Source organism: Falco naumanni, chromosome 13 (assembly GCF_017639655.2).
Source record: "Falco naumanni isolate bFalNau1 chromosome 13, bFalNau1.pat, whole genome shotgun sequence".
Classification (NCBI taxonomy): domain Eukaryota; kingdom Metazoa; phylum Chordata; class Aves; order Falconiformes; family Falconidae; genus Falco; species Falco naumanni.
This window is the reverse complement of record NC_054066.1, coordinates 17767379-17789725: the sequence shown is the minus strand read 5'-3', so window position 1 is coordinate 17789725 and position 22347 is coordinate 17767379. Positions and strand designations below refer to the sequence as shown.

The 22347-nt window shown below is 45.3% G+C and overlaps 1 protein-coding gene across 4 annotated transcripts in view; it reads left to right on the top strand.

Moving 5' to 3' along the window:
• Positions 1-22347, top strand: part of LOC121096563 (LIM domain containing preferred translocation partner in lipoma) — a 356409-nt gene that overhangs the window by 115169 nt on the left and 218893 nt on the right. For all 4 annotated transcript variants that reach the window (XM_040612605.1, XM_040612602.1, XM_040612603.1 and 1 more), the window contains one exon: positions 18480-18681. In XM_040612605.1, coding sequence (XP_040468539.1) covers positions 18489-18681 — 193 coding nt within the window. In that variant the 5' untranslated portion in view covers positions 18480-18488. The remainder of the gene's footprint in view (positions 1-18479; positions 18682-22347) is intronic.

Below are 22347 nucleotides of genomic sequence, written 5' to 3'. Positions count from 1 at the left end.
ATGGCATTGAGCAGAAAATAGGAAGAGGGCTAAAAGATTGTTCCTGCACTCTGGGAACAATTGAGACAGAAAATTGCTTCCAGGATTTCTTCATTTTTCCGCAGAGGGTAATCAGCCTGTGTAATTCTCTGCCACAGGAAATACTGCCTGAATCTGTTACCCAAAGACAGCAAGCAAAGTTTAGATAGCAGCCTGAATAGCAAAGGTACTGCAGAGCAGGGACTGTCCCTTACTCAGGGTTGTTGGTTTTTTTTTTGGTGTAGTGGCTGCTGTGTATGTCATAGGATGCCACATTGGTGCAACTAATATGATAGATAATTAAGTACTAGCTTAGATATTTGGCATGTTCTGGGTACGCAGACTTTGGTGCCCTAAACAAGGAGGCAAGTTTGTATGCTGTGGTTGTAAACGGAGTTTTGCTTAGCGTGATGCTCAGGTTGTAAGCCTGAGATTGTGGGAGAGGTTAGAGCAATTCCAGTGAGATGATGGGTGGCTGGTAACTTCAGTCCGGTTCTTGGCTCGTTTTTAGTCTGTGCTCCGTAAATGTAAGCAAATCACTATTTCTGCACCTTCATTTGTTCATCTGGAGGATGGGGCAGCACTTGGGCTCCTTGTAGGCGTTTGTGTAAGTTTCAAAAGGCCTTTGAACCACACGTTTTATGGCAACTTTTAGGGGAAATTATTTACATTTTTTTATTTGAGTGAGAGTAGTTGTGGCCAAATCGCTGAGTGAGCATTATACCTGCTGGGCACCAAAATGTGATTCCTAAATTTTCATTGGCAGGTCATACTGGGCCAAAGGACCTTGAGCCGCTAGAATAGAAAAGAATAAAACAGAATGAAGTTGGTGTTTGGTTATGGGCTCTGGATGTCATTGTTCCCGCCTGTTCATCTGGCTAATGTTTGCTTTTGTGTAGTATTTGTCTGTGTCTGTGCTTCTGTGCACATGGGGAAAAGGAGGACAAATATCACTGGGGTGGATTAGCATTAAAAAATAGTTAACTGATCAAAGCCATAAAGCTTGTCCAAGTGAATTCTTCAGAGAAATAGCTTTGAATTTCCCAAGCAGCCGCAGGCCATAAAAGCAAAGCGCTATCATTCAGAGATGCAAAAAATCCCCCTTCTGTTGGAGTGTTGGACCTATTTATTCCTTTTTAGGAGGGCATTCAAAATGTTTTCTTAATTTTCTTCTGAACAACGCACTGCTATCCATCATGAGCCTTTGCCAGCTGAGATAGCTCTGTTCCCCCTCGGTTTTAACCCTCCGCTGAAATCTGTATGCCCGTACTTTGCATTTTGGATGCTTTTCAGCTCTGTACGCTTTGCAGTGGGGTAGCTTTTACAGAGCACTTTTTGTATCTGAGCTCAAACTGTTGTAAAGAGCAGCTAAATGTTTTCCGCGGTGTCTGGGTGTAGGTGACGGGGAAGGGAGGATGCAGGTGGAGAGCGATGCCTGGAAAGATTTCCTACATGGCCCGAAGGGATGGCAGGGGAGCCCTGTTCCCCGATGCAGTGTTCTCTGTTGCCACTGATCCTGCCCCAGCAGGGGCACCAGCCCCACCGGGTCTGCAGAGCAGGTGGGGCAAAGTGGGAGGGAATTTAATTTTACTTACATGAAGGAAAGAAAGCACATTGTTCGGCTGCTCAGAGAAAGTTATTGAAGGCTCATGCTGAAGGTTAGGCAACCAGCCTTTGGGAATTAGGCACATAAATTTGCTTTATGCTTATGAAAGTGTCTCTTTCACAGTGTTTTGCTTTGTTGCTTCTTCTTAAGATGTACAAAGGAGTGAGGTGCTGGTGTATGGTCCATACACAGAACATTTGGATAGCACGATCATTAATAGGAATGAAAATTACACCATGGGGGCTCAGAACTTGCCAAAAAAAAAAAACCAAAAAAAAAAACTCTCAGGAGACACGAGGTGCTTTGTAGCTGGAACTGCCTGTCATTCTGCAAGGACTCAGCTGTCCTCTTCAGTTCCAGTCTTCTCTTACTGAAAATATTTTACTGCCTAATACCTACTGGCTTTTAAATACTGCTTAATTATTCTGCACACCCCCTCAAAAGAAAGCCACACATGTTTTTCTGCTCTTGTAAATGCTCGGCTAATAAAGCTGAGCTCCCAGGGCCCCCAGGGAGGGGGTGTTAATGACTGTGTCCCAGGTGCCTTTCAGGCAGAGAATTCCACTTTTTCTTCCCTTCTGAAACTTGGAGTCTCATTCTCCAGATAACCAAATGTTGATACAACCATATTTAAAGTGCATGTGTATGTGTATGTATGTCTTTTTTTTTTTTTTTTTTCCTGGTGAATTAATGTGAATGAAAGTCCTAAGTAAATTTTCCTAGAGACTGAGGTCATCTTTGTAACAGGTGGGCAATGCATGGAGGGCAAAGCTGTGACTGAGGGACAGGGCTACAGCTTTTGGAAAGGGATTAGATCCTTGCACAGGTGTGGGCACGACATTCGTGTGCACCATGTATACACATCCCGTGCTTGGTTTCTGTGGTAAAGCAGAGATGACTTACCCACATAGCAGAGCCATTTGCTAGGGTGAAGTCATCAGTGTTCAGTTATTAAAGCAATGTAGAGGTGCATCCGCATGTAGGGTAGCGCAAAGTAAGTGTGAAGCTCATCCTCCTACCCCCAAATTTTACTTTGGCCTCTCGTATAGGCCATATCTTACCCTTGGAGGGGAGCAGTGCTCAGCTATGGATAATACGGGCAGAAATTGAATCTGAAGCCTAGGGCCTTTCTGCACAGGGAGAGTATTGCGAAACAAAGCCAGGGTGTGAATTTAAAGTGCAATAGCTGTTCCGAGCGTACTTCTCATGTGGGCAGCCTTATTCTGCTCTGAGAGGGTCTTTGTGCAGTTCTGCTTCATCTGCTGCCAAAGGCACTCTCAGTGCAGAAAGAAGAATGCCCACACAGGGAGCGAATAGCTTTTCCAGGCTATTTCACCATGCTGAGGAGTCCCAGGAGATGCACATGGCTTCATGTCCCCATGAATGTTGCAGGAGCTTATCCTTCAGCTCACTCTTCCACTAGAGCTTTCACGTGGGGGACATGCTTTGTGATGGGCGGTTGGTGGAGTTGTGTCTTCTGGGCCCTGCTAGGTGCAGTGTGCATCGCTCGTTTGCCTGACGTTATGGGGCTGGCCTCAGGGATCCCTGAGATCTTCGGCTTCTCTAGACGTTACTGGTGTTGCAGTTCGGCATTCCCCATCAGTACCATCGGCTCTTGTGCTGTATCCTAGTTGCTGAAGAGAGTTCCTGTGAGATCATGTCTGTGTTCATGTGTTGTTCCTTTTCACATGAAATCATGAAACCTATGATTTTCGTATGAAATTGAGCAAACCTATGCACTGGATATGATTGTTATCTGAATATTGTTGAACAGGACAAAAAAATAAAAAGCCCATCTGTTCTACTAAGAGGCAGTGTAAAGAGCAGGCTCTGTGACTAAATAAATTCACATCTGTTTAGCAGAACCATCAAATGGGGAGCAGAGGGGCCTAATGTGAATCACATGTTGAAACCACAAGTATGAGTGAGATGAGCTGCAAAAGAGAGAGCCCGAAAGTGTTGATCCATGTGAGCAACTGTTGGTTTCTCTCTTTATTCTTTCCCTCTACCAGTTTCCTGAGCAACTGATGTAGAACCAAAGAACAGGGATGTGCACATGTGTGTGCATACATACGTGCATATGTTCATATTCCTTGCATGATTAAATAACCTTGCTGTATCATAGAATCATAGAATGGTTTGGGCTGGGAGGGACTTTAAAGATCATCTAGCCCAAGCCCCCTGCCATGGGCAGGGACACCTTCCACTAGACCAGGTTGCCCAAAGTCCCATCCAGCCTGGCCTTGAACACTGCCAGGGATGGGGCATCCACAGCTTCTCTGGGCAACCTGTGCCAGCGCCTCGCCACCCTCACAGTAAAGTATTTCTTCCTAATATCTGATCTACATCTACCCTCTTTCAGTTTAAAGCCATTACCCTTTGTCCTATCATGACACGACTTTGCAAAAAGTCCCTCTCCAGCTTTCTTGTCTTTACCTGTAGGTACTGGAAGGCCACTATAAGGTCTTCTCGGAGCTGCCTCTTCTCCAGGGTGAACAACCCCAACTCTGTCAGCCTGTTTTCACAGGAGAGGTGCTCCAACCCTCTGAGCATCTTTGTGGCCCTCCTCTGGACTCGTTCTGACAAGGCCATATCCTTCTAATGTTGGGGGCTCCAGAGCTAAACACAGGTGGGGTGTCAGAAAAGCAGAGTAGAGTGGGAAAATCACCTTCCTCAACCTGCTGGCCACACTTCTTTTGATGCAGCCCATGATCCAGTTGTCTTTCTGGGCTGCAAGTGCAAATTGTTGAGCAATGTTGAGCTTTTTGTCCACTCCCACCCCCCCCTCCCAAGTCTTTCTCCTCCGGGCTACTCAATCCATTCTCTGCCCAGCCTGTGTTCGTGCTGGGGATTGCCCTGACCCAGGTTTATGACCTTGCACTTGGCCTTGTTGAACTTCATGAGGGCCCCTCAGGCCTGCTTCTCAAGCCTGTCAGGGTCCCTCTGGATGGCATCTCTTCCCTCCAGCATGTTGCCCACACTACACAGCTTGGTGTCATCGGCAAACTTGCTGAGAGTGTGCTTGATCCCGCTGTCATCTTGAGCCATTAGATCGTAACTTCAGTTGGAAGGGCAATGGATTGTGGAGAGGGCTGCAGAGGAGGGAGGAAAGAGCTGGTATGAAGAGACCAGATGAAGCTGATCCCTGGTGGTGTTGCTTCACAAAAAATGGCCCTGAGGTAGCTTGCTTTTTAAAGAGGCTTGTCGTGGAAGTTGTTCCTCAGGATGATGTCTCCAGCAGTGTCATCTCAAGGAACCTGATGGGAGCAACCTAGAAACTTCAAAGAGTAGGTTATGCCTTCATGTGCTCAAGCTAGTTTCAAAATAGGAGTCTGTATACTAGTCCTGCAGACTGCATTTTTCCATGGATCAATTTAATTTGTTGCTTAGGTTTCCCCCTTAGTGTTTTAAGTCCTGCAGAAACAAAGGGCAGCTCAAGTTTCCGTATTGGTTGCATTTGCAGTTCATTTTTTTTTTTTCTATGCCAAGAACATATCAATACAGTTTCAAAACATAGTATTTTTATGACTTGAGGCAGCAGTTTCTAGCTTAAAAACAAGAAAGCTTTGGGGATGTACACACAACTCGGGTACCTCAGTTAACGTTATTTGGCAGGTCTCCATAGCCCCTTGGAGAGTCCATGCAGAGGAGCAAGCATCTTCTCTCCCACAGGATCTCATGAAAGGAAACATGCAATAATTTCAGTCTCAAAGGTGGTTTCTTGTTGCCGTCTTGCCTTTTGTCCTAGATACTTTGCAGTAAAGGAGGCCAAACTTGCGGGAACAAAGAGTGATGGTAGATAGGCTGTTAGACCTGATTTGCACAGATTCTGATCTCCTGCAGTTCAGTCAGCTTGCTTTAGCTGACAGAGAGCTGTGTCATACAGCTCACCTGGGATGTGAGCTCTGCAGGAGTATGCTGGAGGTAATGAAGCACTTAAGGGGCTGGTGGGGTTGAAGGTCCCTATGGAATGATTAAGGCATTGGCAGCTGTGTTACTTTGAAAGAGAAATATGTGCATTGCACAGCAAAGACATGCTGAAATGCCTTGCAGACGCTTAGTTGTGTGTGGGAACATGCTTTGCCTTAGACCTGTAAGATAGCAGTAGCAACTGTTGGAGGGCATTTGATAAAATAAGCACTGGCTAAAGCACAGCAGTGTATCACTGTCTGTAGACACACTGAAAGTTTGGTTTTCCTTCCCTCCAAAAATTCCCTCTGCTCATGATTCATTTCCTCTCTTCCCCTCTTCTCCCCACCGTCTCCACCCCCCACCCCCACCCCCATCCCCCTTCTTCTGAGAAGGTGCAGTGAAGATATATGAGCACTGTAATCTTTTCCTGGAGATTGTCATGTTTTGAGCCATTTTACATCTAGGGAACCAACGTGCCCAGTCTGGTATGGAAACTTTTGTCACAACAAAACTTCATACTGATTTCTGGGAAGGGGAACAAACAATTAATTTGGATGTTCAAAACCAGAAGACACCACCGTGATAGCAATGGAGCAACGGGAATTGGCTTTTTAGTACAATGAGCTTGTTTAGCAAAATTGCGAGGCTGGTGTGCATGCCTGGCTGGGTTAACTTCATTGCCAGCACCGTGGTTTCCACCAGCTGAGGAATTATCTCCCAGAGCTTTGAGTATCACTGTTCTTGAATGAATGGACACTGAGATAAAAGGAAGAGTGACGGTTTCTTTGGCTGGTGCTTGGTGGTTTTATGAGTTTCAAAGAAGAATTGAAAATCAAATCTCAGGCACTTGACACTTGGGTCACAAGTTTCTATTCAGAGCAGAACTAGTGCCCTATGGTTACTAAAACAGAGTTTTATCTTGATGTGCTCTAGAGCGTCGTGGCAGACTTTGCCTTTGCTCTAATATTCCTCTTCACCCATTTCCCTGTCCTTCCAGAACACCCCTCTTTGAACAGCTGTCTTCTCACTGAGCTCTATGTTGTGTTTATTGCAAATAACATAGGGTTAGCTAACATCACCTTGTGACTTACCCTCCTATCCGTGAAGCCATGGATATTCTGGAGCTCCCCCAGCCTCGGCACCATCTCAAAATATGGCTTTTATTCTTCTTTATTCCTTGGTGATATGACCTGGAGTAGGCAGTGGGCAGCAGGTCAAATACGAGTCCAATGTGTGCTGTCGTTGCCAATAAAGCGGGCTGGATATGGGGTTGCCTCAGGAGAAGCCTGGACAGTAGACTGAGACGAGTTACTGTTCGCCTTTACTCCCTGCTGGTGAGGCTGTTACCCGGTCTTGAGTCTTGCAGTTGAAGAAGGTTATTGAAGAGCTGGAGAGGGTCCAGAGGAGGGAAAGTCAAGGACCTAAAGCACATGGCCTGCAAGAAGAGGCTGAGGGAGCTTTGCCTCCTGATGGAAAGGAAGCAAAGGAGTGATCCAACAGCAGCCTGTGACTTCTGCCGGGAGCGTTACGAAGACAACAGAGCCAAATAATTCTGTCCAGATGGCAAAATAAAATGCCATGGACATGCACCATGGATTGGGAGATTCAGCTGGAGAGTTGGAAAGCTATTTTCATTGGAAAATAGCGCAACACTTGAACAAGTCACCAAGTAGCAGGGGGTTGTCCTCTTTGGAGGTTTTCAAGGACAAAGCCACAGCAAGCCTTATCTACTTGTGGTGATAGTCCATCTCCTGCTAAAAGCAGGACTTGGTTACCTGCAGAGATCCTCTTTCTTTCCTGACAGTACTGCAGGCTTTCAGCTTCTGGAAGGAGGAAGCACTTAAATCTGTATTTTTGCTTTGTGTTCCAAAAGGGAGACAAGAATACTTTGGGGTGCTCATGTCTTGGTGATGTCAAATCACCCATTGTTGTGAAGCTCAAAGAAATTTAGTCTTTTTCTGACTGTTTATATGAGGGGGTCTGTGTACTTCCTCTCCTACATTTTTCATGCACTCAAATATCTTGCTTCCATTAGCAATCTCTTTGCAGCATCACTTCCCAGCCATCTGGCAGCAATCACTCTTCTGTGTGTTAGGATATAGGATTTTCCATAGGAAAAAGGCTATTTCCTCTGATTATTTGCAAGGTTCCATGGGCTGAACTGCCAAAACCGAGGCACATTTGGTGCAGTGCTCAGGAAGGAGAACAGCTCATCCAGGGATTTGTCATAATCAAGACTGTGACTTCCAGGACAGCTTAGGATCTGGGGGAGGAAAAGTTAAGTGGATCAGGTGGGAGGAAAAGAATCAGGGATTGAAGATTTTGATCCTGGACACAGTTCCTGCCCATTAATTGTTTTAATTGCTTCCTTTGTAGGCACTACAGTTGCAAAGTCTGGTTTGTACTGCCAGTCCCTCAAGGTGTCACAAGAAGGTTTTAGTGGCGCTGGTCCCACACTGATGCCACTCTTGAGTGGGGCCCATGCTATGCCCATATTCTGGGCTGCAGCTCCTTTTCCATTCACAGAAATCCTCTCGATAGCTTGGGGTTCAGACTGCCAACAACAGATAGGTTTTCTTCCAGGGATGGCAGCAGCTGATTCTTCCTGAACCACTGCTATTTTAGAAAAGGAGTGCAGGGAACCATCACAAATAAAACCCCCACCTACACCCATGCTAGCCTTGCTGGGTAGGACCTCAAGCTCTACACCGTTTCCTTGTTCACTCAGTATCGGTTTCGCACTGAGCTCAGATCCCCGGTGTTTCTCCCTGGGCTGAGACATGTACACACAGCACTCTGCAAAACTAATACAATTATCTAAGTGTCAACATGCTGCCACGGTCCCGTTTGGGTCCACTGGGGTCATGTTGATATCTCACTGATGAGCTGAATGTTCTGCACGCATCCTTCTTGTTTACAGCCAGCATCAGCATCCAGACAGCCTGGGCTTGCTCTAACAGCTTTAACCTTGCCATCTTATTATGCCCTGATTTCTTTTCTCTTACATGGGACTCTCTTGATAGGCTTGATTCCAGTACATCTCCGTTGGTTGAGAAGTCCAATCCCTTCACAATTTTATCTGACGGATAAGCTCTCTGTTGCTTGGCAGTGCCTAGTTGAAGTAGGAAGCCAAGTACTGAGCTGTGCTATAGGCAAGACAATGAATAAAGAAGGAATAAAGGCAGGTTTTTTTGGCAGAAGGATCTTGAAAATTAATCGTGTGCAGGAAAACAGTATTTGCGTAAGGGACCTCATGGCCTGAGAATCCCAAAATAATCTTTCTACATCATTCTCCTGTTCTTTTGCTGTCCCTATTAATATATTTCCTCTCTCAATTTATACACAAAATTCTGAAACATCCATGTCAAACTTTTCTTTGTGGTGCAGCAACACCCTCACAAACTTGTAGGTCAAGTTATCAGGAAGAGAAGCTTTAAGAATTGGAAGAAGTTTGTCTGGCTCAGAGCTACCTCCTGGCTCAGCTCTTAAGGTTCGACGACAAACTTTGCTGTACTTGAGTAACCGTTTTGGGCCAACCAACAGGTCTATGTCCTCCATTGCAATTGCCCTGGGGTTTGTTGTGACCGCAAGTAGCTGAGGCCTTAGATCAATGTTTTATCCAGTATGATTGCGTTTGGAGTGGCTGAGGATAGTTTCATACCACAGAAGTCAAGAATCAGCCTGCTCTCTGGTGAAATCGTAATGTGGTCATTAGCGTTGTGTTAGATTAGGTAGATCTGTCTATCTCCAGGGAGCCAGTACTCGCTGTTTGTTTCGATGCACATGGGCCAGTCAAGTTCAATTTATCGGGATTTTAAAGCCTAGTTTGTCGTCCAACACCAGGATGGGACGTGTCTGTAAAAGGAAGATCTTGTTCATCAGCTTTTAGGTGTGTGTTTTGTCAAATTCAAATAGCCCACATTTAATCCCAAAACTACTAATGCAGTTATATTAGGAAACAAAAGAAGTTTTATGTTCAGTTTGCCTTTCTGCCATTTCCCCTACTGAAGCTCATACAAGAGAAATGAACTAAGGAGGGAACTTAAGAAAGGGTACGTTTTTGGTTGATGCCAAAATTGTCCCAGCAGCAGGGTTTTGATATAAAAATGAATGTGATATTGGGTTGGTATATGATGAACTGCAATCATGGTGACATGAATCTGTGTCAAACATCTTTGTAGCAGAGAGACCGTTCTTTACCATACTGTCTTTACAGTCTCCGCTATGGACTTGCTGTCTTTCTGTTATGTCTGAGTAATACCATAGAAGTAGTAGCATCTTTAGTACATAAAGGAAAAGTCACATCACAAACTGGCATGGATCTGCTGCCAAAACAAATGTGTGGATGCAGCCATGCTACAAAAAACAAAAAGTTATTTTACAAGTATTAGTTATTTAGTTAAAAGAGTGGACACGTACTGTTTCATTTGTGAACCGTTGCAACTAGAGTATAAGGAATATAATGTTGCATTGCCAGTAGGTGATATTGCTGACATACCTTAAGTAGGATACAGCTATATTGCTACAAACCCTTTCGAGTGCAGATAAAGTCACAGCTGGAAGTCTGGCGTTTTAGAGTCATAGAGTAATTGATTTTGGAAGGGATCTCTGAAGGTCATCTGGGCAAATCCCTTGCTCAAAGCAGGGTGAACTTTGAATTTAAATCAGGTCTTCTGGAGGATCCCATGGAAATTTGTTTGAAGCTGTTAAAGCCAGAGTGAGATACTAGATTATGTCCTTCGAGGAATAATTCAGCACAAGCAGTGCTTTAACAAGGTTTCTTTCTCCTTTAATTCCTGTGATAATACTAGTGATGTCCCACAGTGGGAAACTGGTGAATGCTTTCAGTCCTGTTTAACTGAAGAAGTGACTTGGATTTATTCATTACTTATTTATGTGTCCATTTATTTATTTATTTATTTTTGAGGGGATTGAACTGAAGACACAAAAACCTGCCTTATCCAGGCAATTGGAAGAAAGTCTGGGTCTGGGGGGAGAGGGAGAGTTAAATTTGCTCCAGCTGACACCTGTTGTGAAAGACTAAAGCAAAACATCAAGAAATGTCCATAAACAGTTTAAAATGGGTGCAGGCAAGGAAACCTGATCTCAGGGAGAGATGTGCCGCAAGGAGTCAAAAGTCCATGCGCGTCAAGTTTGCATATGGTCAAGAAGGCAGTCACTGGCGGGTGACAACATGTTCCATTCTTCTTAATCATGTCTCGGAGTCACTTGGTGGCTCAGTTAACTCCTGTTAGCTCTCCACTGCTCACGTCAGCCACATACACAGGATTCCCGGTGCTCGGCAGCACCTGCAGCTTTGTGGTTCCTGGCTGGTGACATGACGTTTGAGGAGCATGAAGGGCCAGAGTCCATTTGCCTCCAGGAGAGTCTTAGGAAATGCTTCTTTGGACTGGTTAACATTATAGCACATAAATTCAGTGAGATGTTATGCAGATCAGCAGTGACTAAGGGAATTCAAAAGGACTCCCAGTTCCCCAAATCACATAATTTCCCATATGATGCAAAATCGATGAGGATAGTAGTACCATATGGGAAGGACATCCAAGGAGAGCTTGGGCTGAGTTTGTAAATACCTGTGGCACTTCCTATGTTTGGTTGAAGACCTCCAATGAGACCAGAATTTTGACATTATATCCTCTTTTCGAAGCCATAAGAAGCAGGAAAGCTTCACAGCTAGACATCATTTGCCATAAACAGAGAAATAAATTCATTTAACTTTCAAAGGGGAACAGTGCCAAGAGAAACAATCAGCTTTGGGAATTTATAAAGAGCAAATCTCTCTGGTCAGCGTCAATTACTGCTTTCGGCTAATAAGTGGAGTGGAGGTGATGAGGACAAAGCAAAGAACTGTATTTTAGCAGGGCATTTGGTTTTGTGCTTTTGGGAATTTCAGGCAAAAAGTGAAGACAAGTAAGCTGAGGAAAGAAACATCCATTCTTGTAGGCTGCGCCTCTGACTGAAAGCCTCACTTGAAAGGGACAGCGTGGCATGACTTTGCATCGTGAAGGGTGTCCCTTAGGTTCATCGCTAGAGCTGATCTTCAGAACTCAGTTGGAAGGTGAAGTCAAGTCAGTAGTTCTGAGTGCTTTTACGTGGATGGAAGAGAAGGGAGAGTGCGGAGGATGCAGTCTGCCTTTCTACACATGGGTCTTGTAAGCCCTTAGAAACAAACTCGTGTTATCCAAGCAAGGGGATGTCTCGATCATGTTCCTGAATAGTGTCAGAGAGAAGCCACAGTCTGGCTTCCAGTTGCATCTACTGTCAGCAAACAGGGTCCTGATTCCCTGTATCTGGTCAGTCCCTTGGCCTTAGGGGTGATGGCTAACTGTGCATGGGTGATACTAGGACAGAACATCAGGGACCTACGTCAAGCCAGTGGATTTAGGAAGGAGTGTGGTGGAAGACAAAGCAGACTGTCTGGAAGCACAGACTGTTGTTGCTCATTTTTTGTTAAACACTGTTGCTACCCTCTACAAAGCATTAGCTTAATTAACTCGGGGACAAGTTCTTCTATTTTGGCAAAGTCCATCAACATCCAAGGAGTATTTGGTCCATGTTATAAATATGAAAATGAAACGAAGATTTATTTGGGTACAATCTAATCACAGAAAAGCTAGCCTGTCTCAGAGATGAATGCGCTAATGATTTCAAGAGTAGACAGATTGCTACTCTACTCTTCCATTGCTTATCTGATGTGAGGCTAAATTGACTTGGAACCCTTTTTGGTTTACCTTTGCTTCTCAAAGGTGAATGACATCCTGTAATTAAAAGCAAAAACAAGCACTTATGCCCACACATTGGGGGAAAAAAAAAAAGGAATAAAAAACCTTGTCAGGCTTTTATTACTGCCTGCTATTATCATCTGTTGATATTCCTGCTCAGACATTTTTAGATAATGTGGTCTCATCTTGGGATTCATGGATTCCAGTTCCTCTGCTGTGGTGTATTCTTTCATGGCTAGAATTTTCTGAACTTACGGCATTAAGATCATCCTAATGATAGAACCAGAGCACACTGTTTTCCTTATTTATGCAGTGCGATTTCGCTCTTTGCTCTTAATGTTATTTATCATGGTTAGTCTGGTCTTATCCTCTGCCTCCAAAAGTAGGTGATGACTAATGCTTCCAAGGAAGGAAGGATAACAGAACCTCAGGCAGCCACAGCTGATTTCAGTTTTGTTTTTGTCTTTGATATTATTCATCATTTTACCCCTTCCATTTTAAGTTAGCCTTCTTGGAAAAATGGTCTTATGCTAGCATCCGCCATTTCATAGCTGAAAAATTGAAGAGAGTTTGAAGTAAATATACGTGAATGAAGCAAGAGAAGTCTGCTCTTTACAGTGAGTTTAATTGATACTTAATTTAAATGTTTTGATTTGATTTGATTTGATTTAACCAGTGACCTGGCTGTGTTCTGAAAGGATCTGCGTAAGGAAGCAAGACAGGTCAGTAATGCAGATGAAAGAAGCGTAACAAAATTCAGTGGCTGGAAGCAGAGCTAGGTATATTTAAAGCCAGACATAGCTAGATTAATTTAAAGCCAGACATAAAGGAGAAACTTTAATTATGGTGCTTAATTGCTTGCCCAAACAATTTACCTAATGCTGTGGTGGATACTCCAATACTTGCATTCTTTCAGTTGAGGATACATGTACTTTATAATAAATAATCTGTAGCTCAATAAAAGCTTTGTGGAGTAGTAGTTGGATAGAGTTCAGTGCCCTGCACAGTGCAGAAGAGCTAGACGTGGTGATCAATGAGAAGGGCTTTCAAAACAGTGAGGTAAAGAAGATTTAGGAGATTTTTGTTTGGGGTGGGGTGGTGAATTTTGGAAAGGGGTGTTGCCAGAGCGGTCAGTGAGTAAGGAGTCACGGGAAAAGCTCGTAGCAGCCCCATCAGGAACGGAGCTGTCGAGTTACTGCTGATCAGGGAGGATGGCAGTGTGAGGGCGGCAGGCAGAAGTGCAGAAGGCTTCAGCCACGAAAGAGGGATGTGTGGCACCGATGAGGAAGCAAGAGGTGGTTCTCCCTCTGGGAGGGTTCCCAGGGGCATGGGCTCTGACGACAGAGGTTGTTCCACCCTGGCTGTGTTAAGTGTTCGGTGGCTGGATTTATTCAGGTTTGCTAGGAAGGGGTGCACTGAGTGCAGGCCATGCCTGATGAATGATTTGCTTGGAGCAGCAATGTGGGGGCAACTGTAGATTTAACCTACAGTTTCATTTTTCAGTGAAAGCTCTGTGGTCCAGTCAGTGACTTGAGCAGCAGAGAGATCAAATGCCCTTTGCATTTAGCATCCAAGGAGCAGCAACAAGCTTGCCCATCAGAAGGGCTGGTGACACTCACCATTCTCCAATGGAGAGGGATTCTTTTTGAAGACCCAAACTGATCAGATTGGGTTTGATGTTTTTTTGGCTCCATCTGCTATTACCCTTGAAGGAGGAGTTTGCGGTATTCACCCTTAGAAGCGGGTAGTGCAGCTATTTTAACAGCTCCATCCCTGACAGCCAAGGTGGGTGGGTGCAGTTCACATTATCCCCTGCCCAGTGTGCATGCTCTCAGGATGTTTTTTCAGGTCCTGCTTCTTGGGTTCCCCCAGCCTAAACATCTTGATGCTCCTTCCATTGTATTTTACCTGTTCCTTGGTTTTCTCAAGCCTGCAGTGTCAAATAGTTTGTTCTTTTTATTCTGAGTTTCTCAATGACTTTAGCCTTCTTGCAACCACTGACTTCTGCAATCCCCCACATCCCACATCTAGCTAGAAACTTCTGAAAACAATACTGTTTACTGTAGAACCGGCAGGAATGACTTGCTTTGGAAGGAAACTCCTCAAAGGCAAAAGTGGAACATGTTTGTTGGTGGTGTCTGCTGGCTAGCCAGGAAAGCACTGCCTTTACCTGTCAGAGGTTCTCCAAGGGCAGGAACCACAACGGCGCTGAGGCAGTAGCACATGTAAGAGTAAGTTTAGAGTAAGAGGACTGGTTATAAGCCCAGGTTTCCCTGTACTGTTTTGATTACTTGTCCACATCACAAAATGTTCATCTCTTTTTCTCCAAAAAAGCTTCTGCTTGAAAACTGGGCACATTGCAGGGAATGGTGAGGGAGCACTGATGGCTTTGTCTGAATTAGCCAGGGTGCTCCACTGTGGGTAACCCTGCAGAGGGAGGTGAGGGGCTGTGCCTATCTGCAAGCCACTCTCTCTTATGTTTTGTGTTGCTCTTGGCATTTTACCAGATGAAAAAATTGGGGGAAAATAACAGCAAACCCAGAAGTTTAGCTTCAGCTGTTAAAAAAGTTTCATTAATTTTCTTTTTTTTTTTTTTTTTTAATGATCTTGCGAAGTAGTTAGACTGAATTTAATTGAGGCTAGGGAGCTGGGGCTGGAACAGACGAGGAAAAGCAAACTTGCTGAAAACACTGTGAAGGCACAGATAGCAAAAACGAGTGGCAGCAAATGCGTAACAGAAAATGAGAAGGGGAGAAAAAGTAAAAGAAAAGGCTAACAGGGAAACAATTAGAAAATACCACCACCGCCAAAACAAATGTCTTGGAGGGTAGCTGAGACAGAGTTGCGTGCCAGCTTACACTCAGCAATTGACTTACAGCAACGTGGTCTTCACGCTCCCAAACTGTCCATAAGAGCAGTCTGCTTTTTAAGCTCATTAGCTGAGATTCACACCCATCTTCAGCCATCCCCAGCACTGTGCAGCCTTGCTACTGAAGCCAGTATTCTTGGTTTGTGCATCATCGCTTAACCCATCCCTGCCATCAGTCTGGAGGACCATGAGAACCCAGTGAGGCCAAGGCATGTTGCCAGGGAAGTGGTTAAGGAACAACTAGGCAGCCACCAGAACAGGTATGACAGTAATCTGGTCAGTACTGGGAATATTTTTTTTCCTGCTTTGAATCAGTATGGACATAGTATCCAGGGCTTCAGGGTGCTTCACTCAGCGGGATGCTCTTTCATATGAGATGTCAAACCAGGGGCTGAAAACCTGTCAGAATAAAACTACAGGATGCTTTTAGCAATGGCTAAGGTATGATCATCTGTGGATGCAGTAACTCTGCAGAGTGCAAAGTTGTTCTGTTTAGCTCTTAAGGCTGAGTGCCGTCATTGCTTTTCTGCTTTTAAAACCTAGATAGTTGCCTGCACTTTATTGCTGTATTTTACATTTTTGAAGGATGTGGGAGGAGGAGGCAGCAGTGCAGGTGAGTCTTGCTGCTCGAGTGGCAGTTGTTTACTAGGTCCATCAGGGCTGGTGACAGGAAGCACCAGGCAGCGGGAGTGCGGTTCGCGTGGCCTCTGCCCCCACCCGCTGCCGCTGGTTTCCTCCCCAGCCCCATGGGGAGGACCTGCCTTTCACTTCTTGCTTTCAGAATGATGCTCCGCGCTGTTAATGTAAGGTCGGACAGCAGGCATATGGGGGAGGAAGTTGGTGCCCTTGCAGCTCAGCTTTGGATACTTGTCCATCTCCAGGGGTGCCCCCGCCATGCTCCTGTCTGCCTCTTTTCTGGCCAGTCCCGGTGGGTTCCTTTCGCTGGTATCAGATGTCTGGTGCACCAGGCTCATTTTCCAGTGGCAGGTATTGCGAAAGGGCTGTGTGCACACTGAGCAGTCAGACTGCAGGATGAGGAAGAGCCTCAAGTGTTGGGGCTGATGTTTGGCGCTTGCTAGTTCCTCTCCCACACCAGAAGCAAAGGAGGTGGAAGATAACCACAAATTGTCTCTCTCCTAGTGTCGGGTCAGACATTGTGATTTTAAGTAGAAATGATTCCTCAAGTAGAAAACCTGTTAACCTAAAGTAAACTTACTGGGCTGGAATAAGCACACATACATACACATCATTTTTAACAGTCGTTGCTCTTAGCTGCAGGTACTGTCCCATAGTACCATGTGGAGACCTTGCTCCTTTCCCCTAGACTGACTCAGCATTGCTAACAGTGGATTGCTAGCACAAGGTTATCCATGCAGCAACCCACAGGACTACTTGCTCTAGTTTATACCCCCCAAAAAAGTTTTCGTTTACGGAATTTGCTCCACCATGAAGCTTGTAGAATGCAGATGCTTTGCCAGCCAGGATGAGTTGGCAAAACAGCTCTGCTCCTAATTCCTGAACAGCTTAATCTTGACATTTCTAGTGATGTGTGAGCCCAAATAAGGAGAAAGGGGAAACGAAGTGTGATTTCTGCTTTGTTTTTAGTAGGTAGACTTAAATATGCTATCAGATGTGCCTTCTTCCTGCCTAAATGTCCCATATAATCCTGGAGGCTGGTTGAAAAGCTCAGTGTGTGTCTCTCTGAGAAGCATGTGTGCATGGGAGTCTTAGCTGTGAGGCACCAAGAGCGCTCAGGTAGGCTAGGAGTAAGCTAGGAGTAGACCCTGTGGCTGCATTCCTGCATGGTATCAACAAGCCGTATGTGGCTGCACTCGTCAGCTTTGGAAATATCGCCTCGTGAGCCATTCAGATAGATTGCTGCACGCATGACCACAGAGCTGTGTCAGAATAATTAGAGAGCTGTAGTACCGTGGACTTCGGTAATGATTTCACTCCAAGGAGGTCTCCACCCTCCAGAGGCCAGAGGTCTGTCCCCTTTCCTCTTCCCAGCCCCAGCTCAGAAGACTGTTTGTACCAGCTAATACAGCCCTTTGCTGCCACACGCAGCGGAGCTACAACTCAGCATCTCAGCCCCGGCAGACTGCGCTTGCTGCTGCCGTTGGGGGCTGCCTCTTTGCGGGTCCAGCAGCCCCTCTGCTTTGTCCCATCGTTCCCAGATGGAAAAGCTTTCCCGCAATGGCAGTCTGCTAATGTCTCCCATGGCCTGGTGCTCTCTCTTGCGCTGATCCTTTTCCCTGTTCAAAACAAATCTTTCCTGATCAGGTCGCAGCTGCCTGCTGGTTTCAGTGGCCTTGAGGAGTCCTGATATCAAAGCAGAGTGTGGCCAGAAGTGACAGGGTGCTCAAGAGCTCCAAAATTAGCATTGAACATTGCATTTCTTGTATTGTGGGATCTTAATTTCTTCATCATACCTCAAATCCAGCTCTATGGGACTATCTGATGGTACTGTAGGACCATCGCCACTACCCAGCGGGTGTGGTTTGTGTGGAGTGAAAAGCACTTGTTCATTGCAACGAACAGTTTTTTTATGGGCAACATTTTCAGCAGCATCTGAGTCCAGTTCTCAAAAGTGATGTAGGCTTTTAAGAGGGCCAAGCCAAGATTTTCATAAATAAGTAATGATTTGGGCTGCCTCTGTTTTCTGTTACACAAGTCAAGATGTCTAAAAGGAGCCTGGTTGTCAGCAGTTGTGGGATTCTGGCGTTTTTTCAAAATTGACATGCTTTTAAAATATCTTAAGCTGGGCATTCAGAAGTGGAGGCATCAAGAATGATTAGCAGCTTTTGAAATACTTTTTCTTAAAAGTTTGAATGAAAATCACTGGGACATGGGAACCTAAATGACATGTGAAAAAGTGCTAAAGGTGTATTTTGGAAGTGTGTCTGCCTGTCTGTGACTACGCTTGCCCCCAGAGCACCTGCACTGTTGTGTGTTAATGTACTCACAAAAGCCTAACAGGGAAAGGCAAAGAAATCAGTACTATGCTAAATGGGTGGTGGGAGTGATGGGCTTCCCCAGGGTGTCAGCCTGCCTCTGCTTTCATTTGAAGAGGAACATAGCAACACTTTTTGCAGGCACCAGCAATGAGCTGATCAGTATTTCTGACCTACTGGGGGAAGAAAAACAAGTTTGTATCTTAAGCCCTATATATTAGGACCAATATGTTTAAAGATAAGCATGCACAAGTTAAACTTGTAAAACGGTTTTGTAGGTTTGATTTTATAAACCAGCAAATTAGTAGGTTTGCAGCTGTTATTCCCCCAGCCTAAGTGCCTGACTTACATGTGACTCTCTTCCCCTCTCCTCTCAGATCTGAACCATGTCCCACCCGTCCTGGCTCCCACCCAAGAGTACCAACGAGCCTGTTGGTCACGTTACTGCAAGGATGGAGACCACACATGCCTTTGGGACTCCCAGCATCTCAGTGTCCACCCAGCAGACACCAAAGAAGTTTGCGCCTGTTGTTGCCCCTAAGCCAAAGTACAACCCATACAAACAACCAGGAGGTGATGGTAAGTGTTCTTTTAGGAAAGAACTGCAACTGTCTAATTCAGAGGCAGCGACTGCTAACATAGGCTGCTCTTGACTTGCTCTTCGTTGATGAGTTTGTGGGAGCCTCCCTGTTTCAAATCATTGAAATCAAGAAGAATGTGAAGGTTTCTCTTACCCTCACTCTGGCTAGCTGTCCTTCTGAGAGGTGCAGGGCTGGGGGAGGGCATGGGGACAGATCTTGGTTTGAATTTGAAGCAGATGTCCTACGCCCAAGACCGGTACTTTTCAAGGGGTTTTGCTTGCTTGGACTCTGCTGGCATGTGTTGATCCAAGGAGATGGGACTTGAACAACCCTCTTCAGTACTGGTTCGTTCATCCCAGCACAACCGGAATCCTTACAAAGGTGGAACCGAGCGGTGGGAGTATGGGTATAACTGGGGTAAGTTTGGCAGAATGGGTCTAGGAGTACTTTCTCTCAGGCCTGCTGGTTCGATTCGGTTTCACTTTTATTCTTTTCCCTCTACTGTGGAACACTCTTGAATATGAACTAATTTAATGATATAATTCTGATTAAAAAAAATTCGAATTTGCCTGACCATTGCAATATCCTCTGGAGCTGTTCTGTCAGTAAAACAAATGCCTGCCAATCACCATATGTTAGCCTTCCTCTACCTCCTGCTATAAAAGTCCTGCTCTCTGCACATAGCTGAGAAGCGAGCAAGGGACTTAGGTTCCCGGCTCGAGGACACATGGAGGGAGAGAGTTCCAGGCAAAGGGAGCGCATGGCTGGGAGCACCTCTGGGGTCTGCAACTGGGAACCTGCCGGTTGGAGCATCCAGGATGCCACTAGCTGACAGTGGAGAGTGTGTGATGGAACCTTAATGCAGCAGAAACAAGGTGGAAGCCAAGGATTTCAGGAGAGACTGCTAGCTGCCTTGGCAGAGTAGTGACTTTTCTATTCCTGCTGATTTACTTTGGTTAGAAACAGGCTGAAAACTCTTTTCTCTCCTTCTCTCCATCCTCCCCACAAAGAAAAAAGTTGTATTCAAGAAAAAGAATACAAATTCAAGAAAAAACAGCTTTTGATTTTTGGTTTTGGATAATCTACTTTGCTCCATCACCACTTTTCACTCTTTTGTGTTCAGTGCAATAAGATAAATATAATGTGTATAATTTTTTTCCTTTTTCTGCTCTATCTTTTGAAAGCATGTGCTTTTTCAGGAAGACTACAGAATAATGGAAAGGAGAAAGAAAAACAAAGCAGCATATTAAATCTTGCAGTTGAACGATTTGCTGAAGTTAAGGATATTTTGTAGGGAAGTTGGAAAAGTCTGACGAGTGTCTCATTTTTTTTCCCTCTGCCGCTCTAACTTTAGCAAATTCAGAACAAAAAAAGAAAATGTGTTGGAGGGGAAAAGCGAAGTCATATGCACCTGTTCTGTTGCCTTCGGTAACAAAACTCAGCGAATAAGAGGAAGACATTTGGAATTAAAAAATTTCTGGAATGCAATGAAAATGTCACCCTCAAGTCAAGTGGGAATTCTTATTTTTCTAATTTCTTAAAATTTAAAATAATGATGGAAAAAAACACTTTTTTTTTTTCTAGGAAAACTGTTGGTGATCAGCCACTATGTTTTTTCATGAAAAATGTCGGTATGCCTTAATTGTTGGTGCTTGAGTGGTTGTAGATCTGCTTGTATGTAACTCAGGAACATTATCACCTTCTAAAAAATTCTCTGCTGCTTGGCATTTGGGGAAGGAGGCTTTCCCGAAGAGCAGAGCAGGCACTGCAGGCTGAGCAGGGGAGACGAGACATGCAAACATTTCTCATGTAACCCTTACTACCCTGTCCTGCAAGCAACTGAGCATTGCCGGGTCTGTTAGAAACTGGGAGACATCGGGAGCTCCCAGGGGGACTTTTTCAGTGCCAGTCCCTTGTGCTGTCTGATGCTGGGCTTTTGGAGAATCCATCATTATCTGACAGGCCTGGAAGACCTAAGGGTTGGCCAAGACCTGGTCAGGGACTGCCTTAGTGATGTGACAGTGTGTCTGCAGCTTAAGCTAATCCACTTTCAGAAGGTGACATGCTGCTGGTTGGTGTCAGCAGCTGGTGCAAAGCCATTAGCCCAGCCATATATAACCCTGAGAACATGAGGCTTCTGAGATCTGGCAGGTGAGAGGGGAACAGTGAGAAAATATTTAGCCCAACGCACTTCATTCACTTTCTGTGGCTCCCTTCTCTCCTCCAGTGTGTTTTCAATTACTTCCATTGTTTTTGCAGCAATCATTCAGCCTGGGAGACAGCTCCATGCCCCACTGCTTTCCTGCATAAAGGGGCACTGTGAGTCATTTTCCTTAAGTTTGTTCTCTGTTGGTCACAGGTCCTTCCCATCTGGTTAGCTGTGAGTCTGTAGGTGGAGGAGCTGCAGCATCCCCTCGCACCCCGGTGTGTTTCATCCCTCCTACCCCACCAGAGCTGCTTTGCTGGAGGCACGTGGGCTTTCTGCCCAGCATGCGGACAGCACGCAGCACAGCATCCTTCTGCTACAGATGAGTGGAGCAGCAGTGTCGCTCCAGGGAAGGGCTGTCCCAGGGCTGGGATGGGGCAGAAAGCATCCGTGCACTTCATGGCCTGGCACAGCCTTGCCTGCCCCAGCCGTGTCACTGGAGCTGGTTCCTTACTACCAGAGGCTGCAGGAATGGTATCAGTAATCTCTCCGGGAAACCAGCAAGTTCTGTTCCCAGCAATTTCTTCACCTCCTTGCCTTTAACATTTGGGAAAATGCATGCTCTGGCCTTGTGTTTCTTTATTATTAATTTGTAGGCATGTTGCTTGCATGTAGCAGGTCTGCCCAGCTGATTGCATTTGTGGTTTTATTTCTTGGTCACGTTGAAAGTGCAGGGGAAAGACACTGCAGTGACAGGCTGTGGAGCAGGTGCTGAGTGCATGGGGGGGGATCAGCTGTACCCCCCTCCTCCTCCCACCAAGGTATTTCCTTGCTCTCACTTTGACTTTGATTTTATTTTTTTTCCCCTGACACCTGCACAGAAAACAGCCAGAAGGTACTGATTAAAAGCAACTCAATGGAACTTTAAAGGAAGTTAGAAATGGTTAAATGACTGAAAAAAAAGTGAAATCACAACAGCCAACAGTTTATAAACCAGCAGCATTTTAATGTGACTTGAAGCACTTAAGACGTGCGTGGTTTAGACCAGCTAAGTGAGCAATTTTCCTAGCGCTGCCAGCCTGCTTCCTTGCTATTTGCCATGCTGACTGGCTGTGACTTGTTTCAAACTAGATTTATCAACTCATCAAAGCACAGACTGTGTCTTGCTGTCACAGGGATCCATTTGAGGGCCCCCAGGTATAACTGCAGTAGTAATAGTAATAATCAGCATCATCATCATCAATAGGACCACAACTCTGATTAACATCCTGCACAGGTCCCTGTTGTGCAGCTAGCTGAAGAGGCAGGCACAGCTGTGTTTTTATAGGTCCTACAAACACCGGACCAGACTTCCACACGCTGTGGTCTCTGCTGGGTTTCTGGACAATTTAGTGCTAGCGTTCCCCACTGTGACGGTTTGTGGGGGATTAACCTTTCCTGATCCTGGGAAGTGTGAGCACCATGGTCCCTGGGATGTGCAGGTGCCCGATGTCTTACACAGCTCTGTGTTTACCCCTT